Below are 21,413 nucleotides of genomic sequence, written 5' to 3'. Positions count from 1 at the left end.
TAAAAAAATGAATTAGTATTAATTGCTAACTGCATGCAAAATTAACAAATATAAACTAAAGAATGGAAAAAAAGTTAAATTAAAAAATGAAATGAAAGATGAAAACAAAAAATAGACTTAAGAAAGAGAAAAGAGGAAACGGAAAAAATAGAAAGAAAAAAAACAAATCTGAAAGGGGGTATTGACTCACCCCGAAGGCTCTGTTTCTCTGGAATGATGCAGCATCCCCTAGTAGTCAGTGATGCTTATTGCATGCCCTCATCACAACCTCCACCTGTGTGCCAAAACTCAACCAACCAAACTTATCAATTGTTAATATAACTTCTTTTTTTTTTGTTTTATTTGAACAACTAGCTTCTCTTACAGTAAGTATAAACAATCACATGATGTGTAAAGCGTTAAAAAAATGTGCCAAAATACTTAAAACAAAAATTCATTTAAAGATATTATTTTGAAGAATGGAGTAATAAAATGTAATAAACAAAAAATAATCAACTTCTTTTACTTTTTAAACTAATATATATGAAAGAGTTGAGAAAAATTTATGGTCCCAGAGATTCAGTACAAAAGTGTTGGGGCCTAATAACATTCATAAAAGATAATAGACTTGGTGAGTGGGATGTGTGGAAAGGATTGAAGCAAAGAGGTTCCACATGTTGTGGTAGACCAGGAGAAGTTTGCCATCCTAGAAAGCTCCTGTTGAGGTGGTTAGACGATGTGGAGGAGAACATGAGACGAATAGCGGTGAAGAGATTAAGAGAGTAAGAGAAGAATAAGTGGCGACGATTGCTGAAGAAATCACATCCTCACAAGAGCGTATCGAGCATTAGATATTTTTCGTTTTTTTAAATTTTTTATTGCTATATTTAGAAATTCACAAGTAAATATGATGTGAGGCATAGAGAACAGGAGGAGAGAAACTACCCGATGAGTGACACAGATGAGTCCCGAAGGAGCCACTCTGGGAGAAAAGAATAAAGTCCATATAAATCTAGAAGAATTAACAACTAAAATCATCCAGACTTATTTAGAGGACCTATTGTAAATTTGTCACCACCAGTTTTTATGCAACCTAGTGGCTTAATAATGGAGGCTTCTTAATCTGTAGTAAGACCACCGTGAACTTTAGAGATTTATAATAAGTCCTTTTCAAGCCAAACATTGAACATGTTTAGTCAATAACGAATTTAAAAGAAACAAAAAAGAATATTTTAAGGTCCACTTCCCTTTGCGTAGATTGCAATGAGGAGGAGGATTAAATCATATAATATAATGATATGTTCACGTTATGTGGTAGAAAGGAAACGAATGTTTGACGACATATACAGGTATTTAGATGCACCATTTCGCTACGAAGACATAATATTCTCCACAAACATATACGTACTTAAGTCTATAGCAGAACTAGCAATGAAATATGAATGTATTTAAAAGTTATAGAATGAATGCAAGAAAATGATTACAGAAGGATTACGTGATTTTAATTTTGGTTAAGCTATAAGGATGGCAGGAATATAGAGTACTGATCCATCCATTAGTTGTAGTATATGTAAATAGTTGGATATAGTAGAGGGATGAATGTGTGAAGCTAATGTATTTATAAGTAAGAATGGAGAGTGAGTGATATTCTAGACGATGCTGGCTGTATGGCGGAAGCCAATGCCACAAAAAGAAAACAAAAAAAATTATAATTTACTTTTGATTATTTAATATGTTTTGTTTTTGTTTTTTTAACTTAGGTAATTGAAGTGTCAATAAATACTTGGTTGGCTCAATCGAATTTGAGTTTTCGTCCTATTTTCTGTTTTTAAATATGTATTTTAGCCTTGGGCACTTTTCCAATTTGGATAATTTATGTTAGTACCTGGTAGTTTAGAATGGATGATGGATTTCATGAATGTGGGAAACAGTGTTCCTTTAGATTTGTGTCTAGTTCGGTATTAAATGTGAGCATTTGTTGCTCCACACTTGCGCTTAAATATCACGCCATGAATTTGTTTAATTTAGTACATTTTCTAATCATACAATTACGTGTTTATGAAACTTCGTGTAAAGTACAAACATTGTGTTGCTACTTCAGCAATCATTACTTCACCAATAAGGGACAACCAAAGTTAATTAATTATTAACATAATCAAATTATTCTAGTATACTAGTGGTTGAAATAGAACAGTATGTTTGAAGTAAGACAATGTATTGTGTATCTTTTACTCAATTCTTTCCACTAAGTAAAAGTTTAGCAAAAATACAAACAAAATCTTGTGCATTCTATTCATTCGAAACACACTCACCAAAAGCGCGAATCCATTCTTAAATAATCGGGCACAGATTAGTATGATGGAACTACCTTCAAGCCCAAGCGAACTAGATCGCAGAGGATTCTGTGTGAGTAAAGAGTAGCCTCTATTCTCAGCTTGTACATCAAGAAAAAGTAAAATAATTGAAATGGAAATAATCAAATAGGGTCTAATGTAATACCATTGCAAAGTTAAGATTTAAAAATACACATCGGCCAAACTGTGAACCCGATAGATTCTCACTATTTAGAAAAAAAAAGATCTACATTTTAGAGGAGATAAAAGAAGTTATTATTTTTATTAATTCTTAAAGCGACTATATAATTAAAGAAAATAAACTGTAAATAAAGCAAAGCCCAAGAAATGTCAAAGTGAAGGGAAGTGAAATTGATCAAAGGATCATAACATCGTAGATGTGGAAATATTTCATGAATAAAATCTAAATTTTTCTTGATGATGAGTCGCATATTTATTTGTTTTTCAATTCATTCTCAACATTTCAATAACTTCCACTGTAAAACAGGAAAATTTTCACTCAAGGATAAAGATCAAACAAAAATTAATAAATTTAATATAAAATGAATCGAAATAATTATTTGAAAGAGTATATGGTGCGTAATAAAATTAAATTCCCAGACATAATTTATTATAATATGGTTTAGAGTAAAAAATGTTTGATGTAACAATTATAATTTTACACATAATACATAAAGAATGTCCAGTATATGAATAAAATTTTCTTTTTACTTCTTTTTATTTTTCAAAAGGTTATCAATTGACTTTTCTTTGAAATTTACTTCCTTCTGAAAAGATTATATTTTTTGTAAACTATATTAATTTGAATTTTTTTTTCTTTTTTTTTACACATTATTATTAGGCAACATCCGGAAAAAATCATGACAAAACAAATTTTAAAGAACCAGTTGGTTTTCAAATAACAACTTAAAGGCTAACGAGATATGGCCACAAAAATCCTCTCCAGCGATATCGGAGCTTATTTCAAATACTTGTTCGTAAAAAGTGACAGTAAAATTATGGTTGCCAAATACTAAACCTATACGACATGACCTACTCATTATTCATTTATATTTTATCTTACTTTTTTTTTGTGTGTATCCGTGGAAATGATATTTAAAGAACATCATGAAAAATAAAAAATACGGACACTTCTGCCCACCAATTATTTCACACTTCTTACTGTACAAAAATCATTCTTACAGTGTAAACTGAGTTAACTGTGAAGTTATACTCTCGACAGCAAACTGCACTACAGTGAACCGTTCCCAATGTCTGATATCAATCTTTCCCACTGTTACTTGAACAAATCTTATAGATTCATTTGATCAAAATAATCTATCAACAGCTATAAAGTACTTAGCAACTGCATATTAACTTATTTAATTATTCTGCTGACTACTCTTCGCAAAATCCAGTTTCACTCAAAACCCTCATTTCACTTTTTGCGTTGAGCTAATTATCATGCCCCTCTTAATTGATCTTATCACAATAAAGATTGATTATTCTCTTTTTATAGATGCTTAAAGAATGCACTCATTATTTATCAGTAATTTCCAATAGTTGATTCAAGTTTTTTTGGGGAATGTGGGTTTTCTATGATTCGAGAAAGTTATGACAATTATATTTTTATGTAATGATAATTATATATTTTTCCTTTATTAGGTTCTCTCCAGTTTAGAGTAGATAGTATTAGACATGATATTATCATGAAGAAAACTTTCAACGGAAAAACCTGATTTAACAGTTGTGGTATCCAAGAAAATGAGGATCTCAAAGCAGAACACAATACGATAGAATATATATAAACTTAAAATAGGAATTTTTTTTTTAGTATAATCAAAAAATGGTTAATAATTGGAAACCTGTTAAAAACAAAGTTTTTAAAAATAAACAGCGAAAACTTTGTGGCATATTTTGCTTGCCTTCAAGTTTGCTTTTTAAATTTTTTATACTTTTTTTTTTCTTTGATTGAATTATTTATTTTTAGCAAGTAGCAATAGTTTACAAATTTGAGCATTTTGGAACACCTTGGATGGAGGCCTAACATGAGAAAAAAAAAAAGAAAAAAGGTATCACACATTTATAACAATCATATTTACCACACTACCAAATACATTAATAATACTGATGACATACGTTTCTTTTAACATTGACAAACTCTCGCATATTTTTTTTTTAATTTATTGTTTACTTGTATTAAGAAATAAATTAATTCCCCGCCATAATTGGAACACGACAAATATTTTGTATTTTTCTTTAAATACTTAAATAATTAATTGCACTTGCAACAGTCGCCTATATTAAAGCCAAATATGTTTCGTCTTTTATTTTAATTTTTTCCAAATCTTTTCATAACTATTTTTCTTTATTTCAATTAAAAAAAAGAGTTTCTTATTATTAAATTTTGTTTATTAATAGAACAAACAAATTTACATAGGAGAATTTTAAAAAAATAAATAAATAAAAAAATAAAATAAATTAAGTAAAAATATATAGATTTATTTAAGTAAGGGTTCCCAAATCTTTTTAGGTACATCCACTTTTACTCCAAAATTTGGTTTCAACAATCTCTATGAATAGGAGAGAGAGGATTTTTGAGGGTTGACAGTAAATTCAAGGATGTTTTCCTTCGACCAAAAAAGAAAGAATTTCATAAAAATGTGCAACCATAGAAGAGATTGCACCAATATTTGGAAAAATACAAGTTTTAGCACAAAAATATTAAAAATAAAATATTTGGACTGAAAGCAATTAGTTCCAACATACAAAACGCAAAAATTTTACTATTTATTTTCATTGCATCATGAATCTCTACTACTGCGTTGGTAATTAGATCGTTAAGATTTGTTTAGAGCCTTTTTTTAATTAAAGATATCTTCGGTATTCAGGTCGATCAACGTGTGTAAAGAAGCCCAGTAAAATAAATACGACTAGCAAAGAGGAAATCAGAATATTCATTCCGAATAGGGTCACGGTTTATGCATACTCTGTTCTACTCAAGAAAAATAATCTTAAATTAATGATCACAAGAAGAACTCTTGCGACAGAAACTCTATTCGGTCGTGAACCTAATACCATCTGCATCCTAAGCAAACTTACATAAGAAAAGAGGATATTTCTTCCGTTACCGCCTCAATCTTACAAAAAGAACCCGCTCTATCATTATTAATATCTCCCTTAATATCTATCTAATGAGAAATTCAACCCACGATAAATCCTTTTAAGACAAAATACAGACATATTCAATCTAACTGAACTTAATCACTGTTATAGAGAATGTGAAAAATAGGACAATGAGGAAAATCGAAAACCACGGGCCAGGAAGATGTCACAGAAAAATATCAAGTGATCAGCCAATAACAGCTTTAGAAGAGAGAGCTCTTCTTCAGCTAATCTAGCCGAACTTATTAGATGTTATCTAAGATTACTCAGGGAACATTCGTAGAAGGAAAATGTCTTTCAGATCGTCCAGACCTTGAATTGATGCAAAGACACGCTCTCAACTTGACTTCTCCGAGTAGCAGAACAAAATCCTTGTTAAATTTGATACAATACATAATAATACTATGGAAACTGGAATCAGACATCTAAATTTAGTATGACTCAGAAGTTCTCTCATAAGTTTTGAAGAGAAGAAGCTTTCCTTTATATGAGGCCTCTGAAAGCTGAAAACGAAGAGGGGATATAAAAAATATAAAATTTGGAGCGGCTCTAGACTAAGGATGAGCAACACGCGGCCCGCCAAGCATTTCTAAAATTGAATTTGATCTAATATTGATCAGCTTGTATCGAAAAAACAGTGCCAAATTTCTCATTAAAAATTTCAAGTAAATTCGTTTTTCTGTTCTTTTCTTAATTACTTTTTTTTTTAATTTTATATTTTTTTATTCTAATATTTATTATAAATAAAGTTTCGTAAATTATTAATAAGAGATTAATCTATGTGCGGCCCGCCAAAAAAAATTTAAATTTAAATTGGCCCATTGATTAAAAAGGTTGCTCACCCCTGCTCTAGACCCTTGACGAAAAAGGCAACAGTAATCAGGGAAAACTGGCGATTATTGCTGGAGGAGGCCAATATCCGCGCGATTGGAATGAACCGCTCTTGGATGAATAAGTAAACTTTGAAAAGTTTAAACTTTTTTAAACTAATTAAACAATTCCTCCTTTCAAAATTTAGTAAGGAGGCTTTCTTTCAAATAAAACGTTCTATTCAATTTTTTTTCCTTTCATTTAATAGAATCTATTCCTGGAATGTACCAAAACGTAAAGCAGTCATATTTTTTCCCCAATAAGAAATTTCTCGGTCATTTGCCGAAAAAAAAATCTTTTTTTTAATCTATGTATCCTTCACATAAATATTGCACATTTATAATCTATTGGGAACCCCTGCACTAGGAGTTAATGAAATTGTTATTAAATTCATCCTGCTTAAGTGAATGTTAATGCTTATTAGAAAATTTTTATTTTTAAAGAGGATTTATCAAGTTATTAAAATTGGTTACAAATATGACTGTATTTTGTTATTATTTTTTTTTATTTATTTAATTTGAAGTGGTTTGTTTTTTAATTAACTGTACAGCATCCTTTAAAAATTGTTAACTAACCCTCAAAAAATTAAAAGGACCACAATATTATTGAAACAACAACCACGGATAAGTTAATTCATACTATATACTTGCAAAGTTGAAGTTTGTTCATAAATTATAAAATAAACATTATAAAAAACTTGTACATCATTACTAAAAACAAAACAAAAAAGTTGTTTTCCTTCTTTTTGCTCAAAATACTGTAAAGATTAAATACTGTAAATATTAATATTTTTTTACATGAATATAAGAAGTAATTGATCCAATTTAGAGCTCCTCGCTCTGTCTCATTGTTTAGTTTTTTAACACATTCACACAGTTCACTATACATTTAATTACAATTATTATAAAATCATAAAACATTTGCTCAATATTTATATATATTTATATTTCTTACTTACGATCATAATTGCGTATGTATCATTTAGATTATTTTATATTTTTTTTACATTACTTTTGAATTAACATTCGCTTTATTTTAATGAAAATGTTCTTTTTCTTTATATACATATGAAACATGCTTTTATTTTTTTTATTTCTTTCTTTCATTCTTTATATATGTATGTATATACTTTGGTTCTTATAATCAAAATAAAATAAATGATAATATTTTCAAGTCTTTGGCGACTTTCTATTTGTTAAGCCATCTTCATCCACTTTAACTATTTTGCCATTCCCAATTTTTTTTTGCTGTTTGTGTCGCCATAAAACGGTAATTAAAAAGCTTCTTATTCTTGAATATTACAAGTGACAATTCATCACTGACAAATATATATCACTTTTATTGTAAGTATAGAACCATAATTGCAGATTTCATTGAACTTCATTAATTCCTTAGAACATTTTAGTTTCGCAATACTTCTTTAGGATATAATATATAAATCTAACATCTCCTTAGAGTAATTTTACCATTTCTCTAGCAACCTTCTTTGTGTAATTCCCTGGTATCCCAACCAATCATGTTACCAAATACTTACTTACACCAATACCCAACTATAATAAAAGAATTGTGTAAAAGGAAGTACGGTGTTATTGCTTTCACGAAACCGTAATAAAATCAATATTCTCAGCGAAAAAAGATTAAAATCAAAGTGTTAGACAAGTCAATGTTCAACTTTTTAGCCTTTAAAACCCTTTAGCGGCTAGAAAAGAACAACAAAAACTTAAAGTAACTTCTGTATACTTCCACTTGAACTAACAATTCTTCCATCTTGAAATTTTGCCAATAAATTGATAAATTTAAATATTAAACGAGACTCACACAATTTCCTAAAAGTTACCTTACAGAGGATCTAAACTTCCCTAAAAATCTCGCTTAAAACTTCCTGAAAAAAATAATTCTAAGAAAAGTGATCGGTGTATGAGGCAAAATTTATGCAGTGTAAATACACTTGTTTAAACCAAGTATTGGAATTTACTAAAACAGAAAAAATAGATAAAAAATCTATTCAGAAAATTGGTACTTCAGTTTTGATTGATTTTGGCCAAAACCTTGATTTCGGCAATCTCTTTCTCAGAAAATTTTCGTTTTCGAATAACGGTGGATATGCATACGTACAACTCACTTGCAAAGTATAAACTTTTGCTAGATCTCGAAAAGAAATGAAATCTGCTGGTGAGCTTGTAAGTCTTGAACCTCCCTAAAGAAGGAAAATTCCATTTACTCTGAATGTATGGAAAATATATATTATGCATATATTTTATATGCTGTTAATATTAATCGGAGATGCAAATTATTCTCTGGAATTAATAAAGATAAGTTCATTTCCAAGGCAGGTTTCAATATTTACTGTTATCAATAGATTAAAAATGTGCGTCTACAAGAAACGAATGCTGAATTTTCATGCGAGATTAAAGGACTATCCCAAAAGTATTGAAATTAAAATTTAAAAAAATGCTAATTTAAAAAAAATTAAGTACAGATTAAGAAATATTAAATTTAAAATCTGTCTCTTATTTTGGGAAGGCAATTTTATGTTAATTTAATTAAAATAATAAATAAAAATGAAAATAACTTCAAGTTTTTGATTACACACATGTACTCAAGTACTTATTTCAACTAACAAAATTTTGTTTATGACGATATCCGCGACTAATCGTAAAACACCACAGCAAATTTTATTTTCTGATCTTCTCATAATCTATCTCTACGTATCGTTTATTCATTTTGTGCATTTCACCGCATAAAACCAAATTTACACATATATTTTTTTTTATCACATAGCACAAATATGTACGTATATATATATTTATACATATAAAAACATTGGGATTCACAAAGTACAAATATTCACTAGGTTCGACAAGATAATGTAATGGTGGTTGCAGTATGATCACCGTGAACACGTATGTTATCCGTCAATGTTAATAATATAATTGTTATAACTACAGACCAACCTAGACATGCTCTCGAAGTAACTCGACAAGCTGTTGACGATATTGGCACAAGATCCATATCTCCATGGCCGATGCCAAGACCTTCTAGACTTTGCTGCGATGATGTACGCTGGGCTAGATCTGGCCATCCTGGTGGACTGGAATCTTCACCACTTCCACTACTAACAGGACTACCTTGGCCTGTAAAACCACGACTGGTTTCCACATTATTATCTACTGGTCCTGAAACGGGGCTGGCTAATACATCGCCCTTCTTTTTACTGCTACTGAATCCATCTAGGTCTGTTCCTGGTGCTGTTTCAGTTCCGTAGAATATTAGGTTCCAGTCGGATAGTTGAGCTGAAAATGTTATAAATAATTAATTAAGATATCATTCTAATTTTACAGAAAAACATGATTTCGAAATTGAATTATGCACTAACTTATGAAGAAATAAGTAAATTAAACGTTTATTGTTCGGTGCTTTCTCATGGAGCTATCTCTAAAATACAAGTATAGTTTTAAAGGCTTCCAGAAATCTTAGATTCCTTCCGCCAAAGAAAAAAGTGCATCTTTTAGGTAAAGTCATTCAGCTCTAAATATAAATTTACAACTACAGAGAGTTAGTCAACTTTTTTTTTTCATTTATAAATCAAATCTTTATCCGGCTCTTATCATTAAAGACAATACAACTTAATAGTATTATTATTTTTAACAAAAATGCTTTTAAATAATTTTTTATCAATAATTTTAGAATTTAACTTTCAATTGGTGTATTAAATGATTAAAACGGTAAGCGCTTAAGAGTTAGACTTACTATTTACTTCTTGTTTCCATTTGTTCTGAAATTTAAATGTGCAAATAAATTACATTCTATAAACAATACATCCTGTTCAATTTAAAACAAAAAATATGAGCTCACACACACGAAGTATTCCAAGCATGCATTTTAACTACTTTTCGAACAAAATTATATATAAAAGAAAAGTAAATAAATACAAATTTAACAAAGCAAACAATCTGAGAAAGCAATACTGCACTTTTGTGCAAATACTCAGTTTTGCTAAGGAAACGGAAAACATATTGGCTCTTCTGAACCCTTTATCTCAGAAATCATAATGAGGTGATGGGGGGAGAAGAATCTGTTGATCTGTTGAGCAACAGTTGAACAGTTAGATAATGGTTCTAAGTTCTTCTGGACCATAAGATGGATGGTGTATGCAAACTTCATGGTTAGCTCAATTTTGTTTTTAATAATGCCAAAAAATTTCTTTTGTAGAAGTTTTAACCAATTTTCTTCACTAAATCTTTATTACTGATCTTTAATTTTACATGAGGAACTTTTTCAATTAAAAGGGTGGCCCTAGTCGTAGACGTCATCTTCAGCTGGCGTATCTGTTCTCTGCTAAGTTGTCATCCTGGGTGACTTGTGTGGAACTCCAAGACAATAAGAAAACTGTAAGAGCTGTTTTGGCATTTTATGCTTGAGAAAACACTTTGTAAGGATTGCAAAGGCGTAGTTACAAAGCTAGAGCGTGGAATTTCCGTAATATAAAAAGAAGAACATTTAGCGTTTAGAAGGTCATTAAAATAAAAAAAATAATAACATTTATAGTAAGGAAGGGATCAGATGAGCGATTAGCAAAAACTGGATTCCAACGCGGAGATCACGAGTTCGAATCCAGCTGTTGACCCTTAGATTTGTTTGTTCCTAGGAACTTCTTACAGCTCACTGTCCGGTAATGGAGAGCGTTGTCTGTAAAGAGATAACACTGTCCAGAGGCCGGCAGTACACTGAAATAAGCTCCGAGCACCAATAACCTCACATATTGTCGCACCTTAAATACAATAACAATAATAATAATAGTAATATTTATAACAATCAAGATGTTACTAAAGTCTGGGTAAGTTTATTACTTTTAATTCTAATAGAAAAATTAAATTAGAAAATACAAAAAAACATGCTATAAAAGATCTTAAAATTGTGCATTTTTTATTTGGTTTCACTTTAAAGCTTACATAATAAATAAATAAAAACCAACTCTACATGCTACTTGCTAAAGAAAATTAAAAAATAATCCATTTTTCTACTGAAATTAGAATATTGGATACATTAAGAATTTTTCATTTTGTTCTTAAAAATTAAGAAATACTTTGAAGACATTATTAGCTGCTTGCCTGATTCTTTCTGTAGATCACTCTGTTCTAGGCCTTTCCTCGACGGCCTCAGTGGGGATTCATTAATTTTTGAATACGGAAACAACTGTTGCACTTTACTATATTGTTGGAATATCGCTGGAAAATGGTCAGTAGTTTGGGATGGTTGTTGTGGCGGTGCGAGTAAAATGGTTAGTCCAACTGGATGTGTTGGCACATAATGTGTTACCAAAGGAGGCGGCGGAGCCGTTGGCCGCCTAGCTGATATCACCGACGGCCTTGGCGTCTTACGAACTACAGTTGGTGCTAAAACAGTGGCAGCAACGGAAGCACCACTATTCTGTCCATTTTTATTTTTACTGGATTTTCCCGGTTTTACTGTTGGTCCACTACCGGCCTTATTTTTACGCGAACCTTTATTTTTCTTTGGCTGAGGTGGTAGATTGACTGGATATGCTGGACGTTGGGGTATTACTGGTGGAATATACGCGCTATTGTAAGATGGTGGAGGCATTTCTGTTCCATAAAATATCAACGCCCATTCCTGTAGTGTGGCTCTTCCTAGAATCAGTTTTTGTTCTGGTTTTTACAGTGAACGCCAAATTATTTATTAAATATTTATACTAAGTAAAATAGGAATATATACAGCATATATAACAAATGCACAGTTTTAATCAAAAATTAGTACGAAAAGCTGGAAAATCGATAAAAATCCCAGTGATGTGGCAAAATTACAAAGTGTAAATAAATTAATAAACCATGAAAAGTTATAGAGAAAGATTTTACAAACAAAGACAGAACAAAACAAAAAACGAAAATACCTCCCAAATAATATATCTCTCAAATGTTTAATACATAATTGCTGAAGATTACAAAACGAAATTGGATACTGAACTTTAAATTCAAAGTATACTTAGCATTTTCAGTTAAAATCTCAATTGCCACATCATCTACGCCTCTACTAAACTCATGAAATAACTTAAATCAGGAGCCAGCAACTTTCTTGCCTCTTAAAAGTGAGGACTTCAAACTTTGAATAACCGCTAACTCCTCAATGAATAAACTTCTTCCTTGCTGTGCTCTCATCTTAGCTACAGCACTTCTAGCGGTAGCACTAGCAAATTATCAGTTGAAAGAAAGCACCATAAAAATTTGCCAAAACTTTAAACGGTCAGAAAATTCAATAGAACATTGTCCCGAAATACACCAACATTAAAATACGCCCATGTACAGCGCACACCGAATTGATGTCTTTAAAAGTTTTAATCAAAGTTTAATTTTCTTTTCACCGTCAGACTTCAACCATATACCACCAAGAAAAATGGATTTCGATAATCTAAATAAACAAACATAAAGAACAAATTAGGCCATCCTTTTAGCCACGAAGAGAAACATTTGAGAAAAAAAGGACCTAAATTTTTTTAAAGCTGTTCTTGGTGACATGCTAGAACCTGCTCTAGGTTTTATGGGGTAAGCCTAACGAGGGAGTGTACAGACCATTTTTGAACGTAAGAAGAATAACGCATTGTTCTTATAAACTCTAATTGGTTAAAATGATTTCGATACACTTAAAACAACCGTGAAATCTGCATGTAGATCTTGAATAGGTAGCAAACTCCACTGAAAGAGAGCACCCGCTCTCTTTGCACCCGGGTGTGTTCCATTGTCTGGAAAACGAACTAACAGTTGCTTTGGATTTTATAATTTGAGTTTTTATAAAGTTCGATAAAAATTCATCCCAGAGGCGTTGCCGACCCCTAGACTTTGCTAATTTTTGGAGAAACATTATTAATCCAAAAAAAACTTTATTATTTCAATATTTTTAAGCAATGATGACATTCTTTGTCCCATCAGGATTACACTATATTGTTTTCTTTATATTATGTACTTAACAAATGACTGATTATAAAGTTATTTAAAGTTACTCATTTAGAAAAAGTTTCATTCAAATAACTTACCTAAAAATCGAGCTTCATTGTGTATTTCTAACGTCCACACTCCGATTGGATTTTCGCCCCAAGTGTGTACAGACATAAATGGCCACGATCTAAACCCTGATCTGGATATATCATGTGGACGCCTAGCCAGCAATGTAGTTTTTGTTCCGGCTGGTGATGTCAACTGGATTTCAATATCACCTCGTCTTTGTGACAACAATGAAATTTTTGCCTAATAAAATTTAAATATTAGGGAGACAAAATAAAAAAAAATTAATTGCACAATTTTTTTTAAAGAAACCTACTAACCTGCACATGTTCCAGATAGTTTACCCCAGCACATTCTTTGACATTAAGACTTAGAGATACATGACTCTTTGCAGGTATTACTCTGAAATAATAAAATCAATTTATCAATGCAATAATTAATGTAAAAACAACTGAAGACAAGATACATAGCAAAGAGGTAGGCGGTTCCTGCTGTTAAATGTAAATATAAAAATGTAAATAGATAATATCCTAATCTGTGAAGAAGAGAAAGTAGAAGAAGAAGGGCAGAAGTAGAAGAAAAAACTCACTTATCAATATGTGGAGCTGAAACTTCACATTTGTGCTGCTGAGGAACTGTTGGCCAATTACGCGCTAATTGAACCATTGCTGCTGCATCCATTAAACCATATCCAAAAGAATGGCTCACTGTTAACAATTTATCAATAATTAAGCTTTTCATTATTTTATCAAGAACATTTTGTCATGTCCAGTACAATTCTGAGGTAATTCGTCTAGTAAGGTTCTAATTAATAAATATCTTTTTTGCAATTAACTGTTGACAAAACAAACGTGACAAAGAGATAATTTATTCATCAATTAAATTAACTTTTAATTTACTCATATCCTACCATTTCTTCCAACACCATTTGTAGTCCAATCAGGTGCCCGCAAATTAGCCGGTTTGGCTGTAGCCACGACGATATGTTGCATATCTCTCCATGTCAACTGAGTGTTAGCTTCTAAGGCCAATGCGCAAATACCGGCAGCTAAAGGAGCCGACGCCGATGTCCCTGTGTGGGTGCTGGTACATTGATGATGTAAATCTGTTGTCACTATCTGTTCGCATAAAACGTTCGCATTTCTTTAAACGTTATAGTTAATAAATAGAAAAATTTCTATGACTGAATAACTTCTTAACTTTAACTCAGAACCCTATATTTCGCTTTAAAGTTATTATTGTAGAAGACCTAGGTACATCCTCTCCATACCAGTAACAGAAAAATGTTGTAAGGACAGCTTAGAATTTACACTAACTTTGCATAGTAAGTTTAAAAAAGAAATAAATATTCTTCGGAAAATATATGACCAATCAAATTAAAGGATTAATGGAGTAAACAAGAGCTAGATAATTTCATAGTCTTTATAATGGGATGTAGGCATTGCCCAAGAAATCAAGCTAGATGAAAATGAGGGCAGTGGGGACAGAGAGACAAGCAAGGTGGGAGGATAGGACGTCGCGGATGCAGCTGCTTTGCAGGGTCCAAGAAATTAAAAGATAACTCCCCTGATGGGGGATGTTTGAAGGAGACTTAAGGCAGAATAAAGGGCACACTAATGTATTGTAGAGAGTCACGGATGTGTATAAGTACTTGTACATCACGATAAGCCACCTATCTGTACCAAATACTAATCACAGAAAAATGTTGAATTTGCAGCTTAAAATTTAGTCAAGACGTAGCTGTTAGAAAATCACTTTTTAATTTAACATTTTTAAAAGGAAATCAGATTCTGTGGGAACTGCCTACATTAGCACATAAGAAGCAAGACTAAATTACCAATTTTGAAAAAAAAAAAAAAATGGATTAACAAGACCCCAAAATGTTTTTTTTGTTTAAAGACAAATTTAAAAATATTGATTTTCTTACTTGTTTTTCTCCAGTAGAGCCGCTACTATAAGTTGTTGCTAACGTAGAAGAACATGCTTCAGAATACCATGGCACTAGACCATTTTCTGTTGCACTGGATATTGATAACGTCCATATAGAATTTGTATAACCATCACAGTTACAATTATCATGGTCCCTGCCACCATTTCCTGAAGCCCAGACAAATATTGAACCTTTGCCACCTCGACCCTATAAGAATAAAATTTCATAAAATTAAACAGATAAATAATTAAATAAAATATCATTCATGACATTCAATATTATTTAAAAAAAAACAATATTTTATTCATTTTAATCAAAGATTTCTGAATTAATTTCCAATATTTATTGCATTCAAGAGATTGATCTTTTATAATTTGTTACTATTTGAGGACTATCTGCGGAGAGCCTTAGTTACTGCCAAGCAGGTCGATGCTGTATATCTCGATTTCGCCAAAGCTTTTGATCGTGTCAATCATTCCAAACTAATTCAGAAACTATCCCATTGTGGAATTCATGGATCACTACTTGACTGGTTTTACTCCTACCTCACCGCAAGACATCAATCTGTTAAATACAAATCACTAATGTCAGAAGAATTTCTTGTATCATCTGGTGTACCTCAAGGTTCTATTCTTGGCCCTTTTTTATTCAAAATTTTTATCAATGATATATCTACATGTCTCAATTCAGTAAACTTTCTGCTTTTTGCTGACGATTTAAAGATTTATACTGCCATTAACTCTGCGGATGACTTTCTCCTCCTCCAAAACTCTCTTCATAGACTGAGTGTTTGGTGCGATGAAAATGATATGAGCCTAAACATCTCTAAATGTAAGGTAGTATCCTATCATCGTAGTCGGACGTGTACAAACTTCGATTATTCTCTTCATGCTTCAACTCTAAGTAGATCTAATGTAGTGAAGGACCTTGGTGTTACGTTCTGTGCTAACCTTTCATTCAACCTCCACATGAACTCCATAGTCACAAAGGCAAATAAAATGCTTGGCTTTATATCTAGATCTACTCGAAACTTTAAAGATGTCAGAACCATAATTATCCTTTACAAAGTAATGGTGCGACCTATTCTTGAGTACTGCTCTGCTTTATGGTCTCCTTATCAGAAAACTTACGTCAACAAACTTGAATCACTTCAAAGAAGATTCCTAAGATTGCTCTGGTATCGAGAGACAAAAGCCATGACGGAGGTACCGTACGATGACGTAATGGAATTTACTGGTTTGAGTACTTTACAGTTTCGTAGACAAGCCACAGACTTAAATTTTATTTTCAAAATTCTAAATAATAATATAAACTGCCCTGAACTTTTATCATTGTTAAATTTTCACGTGCCAACAAACGGTACTAGACAAAAGCAAGTGTTTTCTAAAGTGTGCCATAGTACTAATTATCGTAGGTTCAGTTATTTTCCAAGAGTTGCGGATCAAGTTAATCATCTACCCGCTGATTTTGATATATTCAACACCAACATGATCGAGTTGAAACATTTGTTAAATAGCTGATTTTGCGGTGATTGGTACTAGGGAAAACTTACCGGTCATTTGTGATATTAAGATTTATTAATTGAGTAAAGTTTCTATTTTTAAAGTATATTTTATAGTACATATTTTGAAGTATTTTTCATCTATTAAGTAAATTATGTGTATATATTATTTCTATTTTATCTTTATTTCTATTCTACGATATATATATGTATAAATGTATGATATATGTGTATTCTATAATTATTATATATTGAGTTATTATTAAATGTTATTTTAAATTATATTTCTTTGTAACTGGGTGATTGCCCGTCTTGTAAATAAATAAATAAATAAATAAATAAATAATAATTGTCTTTAATAGTACACCGCCTAATTATTTTTCAGAGGAATAAACAAAGGGTCTCCTTACTCGGCCTTAATATTTAGCTGACACCTAGAATGGTAATATGAATTTGGGTGCCTGGGATCTTAATTAAGAATCAAATCTTAATTCATGAAAAAGTGCTCTTATTTAGAAATTGAATAAGGGATTACATGAGGCACAAATGCAGCCAAAATATAGTTTAATCTCAATTGGATAGACCCAGTACAGAAAAAAATCCTTTAGAGTTTTTGGTTTTGATCAAAATTCTGTCTAGTAAATGTAAATAAATTAAAGTAGCAATTTATTTCAGACGGAAGGATACGAATTCAAAGAACGTTTTGTACAAGAACAAGTACAAAATACTGTACTGTACTGTACAATACTGTTACTGTACAAAATACTTGACTTTTGTTTCCAACGAGTTTGGATACTTGAAATTACAAAAGAACTAATTAATTGAGATAACCGCTCTTCTTCTTACAGCTCCCAGCAAACTGACATTTTGACAATTTTTGGTAAAAGCAAATGAATGATTACAAATATAACGCTCTTTTGATTTAATTAAGTACCTTTCGCCTTGTATGAATTAAGTTCTTTATTCTTATTTCTTTAAACCTTACTTTTAGCAATTTCTATTGATTAATTTTTGGAAGAATCGTAATTTACGCTTTAGAAACATAACCAACCTTAGTCACACCTTCAATGAAGGCCCTCATTGCTAGTTCTCCAGGTCCGTCCACAGTTTTACCGTCATCGTCCGGTCCCCAGGAAGCGGAATATATATCTATATGTTGGGGGTTAAAGGATAAAGATCTAGCTTCAACTGCATCAGTCACGTCTCCGTCCAGCATGCGAACACCTGGAAAATTTTCGAAAAGAAGAGAGAATAGAATAGAAAAGAAATTTATTATTCTGGGACAATTGTCCCCTAAGAATAAATAGAGGCCTTAATAGTTTGGCCTGTGATTAAAAGAAAATAAATAAATAAGTATTTACAAAAAGTGAAAATAAAAATAACAGCAGAAATTAAGGAAATAAATTATAATAATTAGAATTTCGGAGGAAGCTGAATAGAAAGGAGATAACTGAATAGACGGGATTTGAAGATAGATAGGGCAGGAGCACGGCGGACAGATAAAGGTAAGGAGTTCCAGAAAGAGGTAGCACGTATTAGGAAGGATTTGTCAAAGGATGAGGTACGGTGAGAGGGAATATAGAGATCAGATGAGCGAGATCTAGTATTACGGGAATGTATCGAGGATTTAAACTTAAGGAGTTGAAAAATATAGGAAGGCCTTTGAGACTGGATGTCTTGAAAAAAGGAAAGAAGCCAAAAAATATTGGCGGCGATAGACAGGAAAAAGCTACTTCAACTCATCGTAGCAGTGCGAAATGCGAGATATGAAAGATTTAAGAGTTAATTCTGTTAGCAATAGTCATTTTAAAGATTTTTCCATTATGAGATACTTCATATTTTAAGAATAATAGTCTTTAAGGTATATCTCCCAAATCGATGTTAACCCCCAAGAAAAATTATATTCAAGAAGTAGCATCCATAACAGCTAATTTTGTACACCCTCCAGAAATAATAGGCATTAATTTGTAGTAATAATATGACGTAACAATTGTAATAAGGATACTGTTGTGAATTATTCAGAAATTCACACGTAAGATTAATTCATTAAGTTAAGAAACAAATAATATATTTAAAACAATTACAACTTTTTTCATTATTTATTAAAACTTACTGAATGATAGCTTCTTGTAGAATTCCACCCATTTCATTCCCGTTTCATTAACGTAAATAAGTTTTTACACTGAAAAACCACAACACTACACACGAAAAATAATCAAATAGATTATAATGCAAGCTAAATGAGAAATGGATGTAACCAATTTAATATTCTTGAATACAAGATGAGCATTTTAGAAGCTTTAGAGAATACAGGTTTATTTTAATGTATTCCTTTAAATTAGGATGGTTTTAATTTTTTATCTTTAATATTTAATGCAAGTCTTAATGTTTTAGTTCTAGATGAAATACTTTAATTTTTCATATCGTTATTATTCATGCTAGCATTAATCACATTATATTAGGAACTAGTTATTTGTATGAAACAGGATCACTGACTTTTTAAATTTAATTTGCACTTAATGAGATAGTAGGCACACTGGCTTTAAACTAGGAATCTAGTCATTGCGGACTGCACTGAAAAAAGGAGATGACTTCAACCACTCGAAGATTAAATTTACGGTTGTTTACAAACTGTTAGCCCTAAAATCAGATTCAACTGTTGCCAGATGCAGTTTTAAATAAAAAGATTCAATTAATTTTTAAATTTTTTGATATTTATTTTCATGTACCCAGGAAATCCTTTCAACAAAATCAGTTTTTCAAATTGCAATGACTAACTTCTTAATGCTCTCGCCTTAAGTATCCTACTCCAACACTCTATCACCCCAAAGACGAACTCTACTCCTTATTAAGCTCCTCCAGTTCTGGCGCTGGATCATTAGAGGTACTGTCCATCCACCTAATTTTCGGCTTCCAAACCATTCTCTTCCCTCCTGACTCAATGAATACACTCTTTTGAGAATTGCAAGCAAGTAACATGATCTGTCTACCGCTTAAATAACGGAATATACCCAACGAGATACACATTCGACTATGGTCTTATCTAATTCATCCACTTCACATATCTGTCATAATTCTCTAGAAAACGTTTAGGTTTCGCACTGACTCTAGAAGTAACCGGTGACCAAAATTGTGTTTAATTTTTGTATTCATTCAAGTTAAAGGATATTTAACTGAATATTTTTTTGTTTCTGAACTTTACGCGCGTCAACACCTAACGTCATTTATATCCGAATCACTAACCTAGGCAAAACAAAATACTAAGGGCAACATGCCGGGGCATGAACCCTGGATCTTTGGCTTACAAGTAAAACAGATAATTCCTTTACCGTAAGCAAAATATTACATGAACTCTCGTTCAATTAGTACAATCACTATGTCGCAGGCCCAAGTTATAAAAACAATTCTTTACTAACTCAACAAATAGATTACTGTTTAAATAAAAATCACTTCAGTACACTATGAAATGAAAATTCACAAAGTTACCTCCCACACTCGCTTTGTATGCAATGCCGACAGAGCAGATGGTGTTGTTAGCTACTGCTGCCACTTCTCCAGCACATCTGGTCCCATGTCTGTTTGAATCTATCATGTCGTATCTCGGCATAGGATTATCATCGTGACTGTTGACGTCGAAACTAGCTTGGGGATCCTGAAAAGTAGAAGTCAGATAAAATAAAAATAACGGAATATCTGAAAAGAAAAATTAAATTAAAATCAATTCTGAGGAATACTTTTAAAGAAATTATTACAAATAGTAGTGAAATTCCAAGTAATCCAGGATTATTTTATGTATCTCTTATTATATAGCTCTTCACATATGCACCACACTCTGGACTCAGGTTTTTCACGTGTTCTACGTTCATAATGCCCCTTTAATCAATCCTTCGCTATACGAAACATATCTACATTCAGCCATGTGCGTCTCAGTTCTCTTACGGATGTAACTGTTCATACAAATTTTCACTTTCCTACATCCCCGGGAGGAAGTATTCCAACTTAACCCAGAAAAGGTTTCTGCCCCCATGAAAAGAGATACAACACCAACCTCTTGGCATGATCAATGGCAACCTCATGCCAACAAGCCCAAGAGAACTAAGAATACTATATTTTAGTTCCCAGTTCGTGGAATTTGCGTGGTTTGTTCAGATAATTTTTGAGAAATTTAAGACATTAATTCTTAGTACATATATTGCGTTCCTCTCAGGAGTTGTGAACACGCCTATTTAATGTATTTAAGTATTTAATGTGATCTACTCACAATTACACGTTCATTTCTGTAAATAAAATTATTTTTAAATCTTTAAACTGACTAACAACAGCGTGACAGATTGAAATATTGTCCATTTTAATTAATTTTTATCTTTTGTAACAGATATTAACTACGAAAAAAATGAGTTTGGCATTTTTTATCACGACCATTATCTTGATAAATTAAAACTACATAGATGAACCTTAGCCAAAAAGTTTAAACCATCAAAAGTTAGATTTAAGACAGCAAGAGTCTAGATTAAGATAAAATAAATTAACAAATGTTGGAGATGTACTTGAAATTAATTATAAATAATAACAACATGGCAATAATTAATAAATAACATTAATATGTGCTTTAGTTTATT

General features: G+C 31.5%; 1 protein-coding gene across 7 annotated transcripts in view; it reads right to left on the bottom strand.

The window, feature by feature from the left end:
- The window catches only part of LOC141456792 (furin-like protease 1), a 749,499-nt gene that overhangs the window by 4,126 nt on the left and 723,960 nt on the right, over positions 1-21,413 (bottom strand). For 6 of the 7 annotated variants that reach the window (XM_074133067.1, XM_074133070.1, XM_074133069.1 and 3 more), the window contains 9 exons: positions 20,281-20,446; positions 17,846-18,018; positions 15,291-15,500; positions 14,274-14,481; positions 13,953-14,070; positions 13,684-13,765; positions 13,396-13,606; positions 11,459-11,998; positions 9,302-9,640 (listed from right to left, as the gene is read on the bottom strand). In XM_074133067.1, the coding sequence (XP_073989168.1) occupies positions 9,302-9,640; positions 11,459-11,998; positions 13,396-13,606; positions 13,684-13,765; positions 13,953-14,070; positions 14,274-14,481; positions 15,291-15,500; positions 17,846-18,018; positions 20,281-20,446 (2,047 nt within the window). The remainder of the gene's footprint in view (positions 1-9,301; positions 9,641-11,458; positions 11,999-13,395; positions 13,607-13,683; positions 13,766-13,952; positions 14,071-14,273; positions 14,482-15,290; positions 15,501-17,845; positions 18,019-20,280; positions 20,447-21,413) is intronic. The other variant, XM_074133073.1, reaches the window with a different exon arrangement.

The sequence above is a fragment of the Rhodnius prolixus genome, unplaced genomic scaffold (assembly GCF_049639745.1).
Source record: "Rhodnius prolixus isolate KJV_2025 unplaced genomic scaffold, Rpr scaffold_10, whole genome shotgun sequence".
NCBI classification, from domain to species: domain Eukaryota; kingdom Metazoa; phylum Arthropoda; class Insecta; order Hemiptera; family Reduviidae; genus Rhodnius; species Rhodnius prolixus.
Note: the sequence above shows the minus strand (reverse complement) of the source record. Positions and strands in the feature narration are given on the sequence as shown.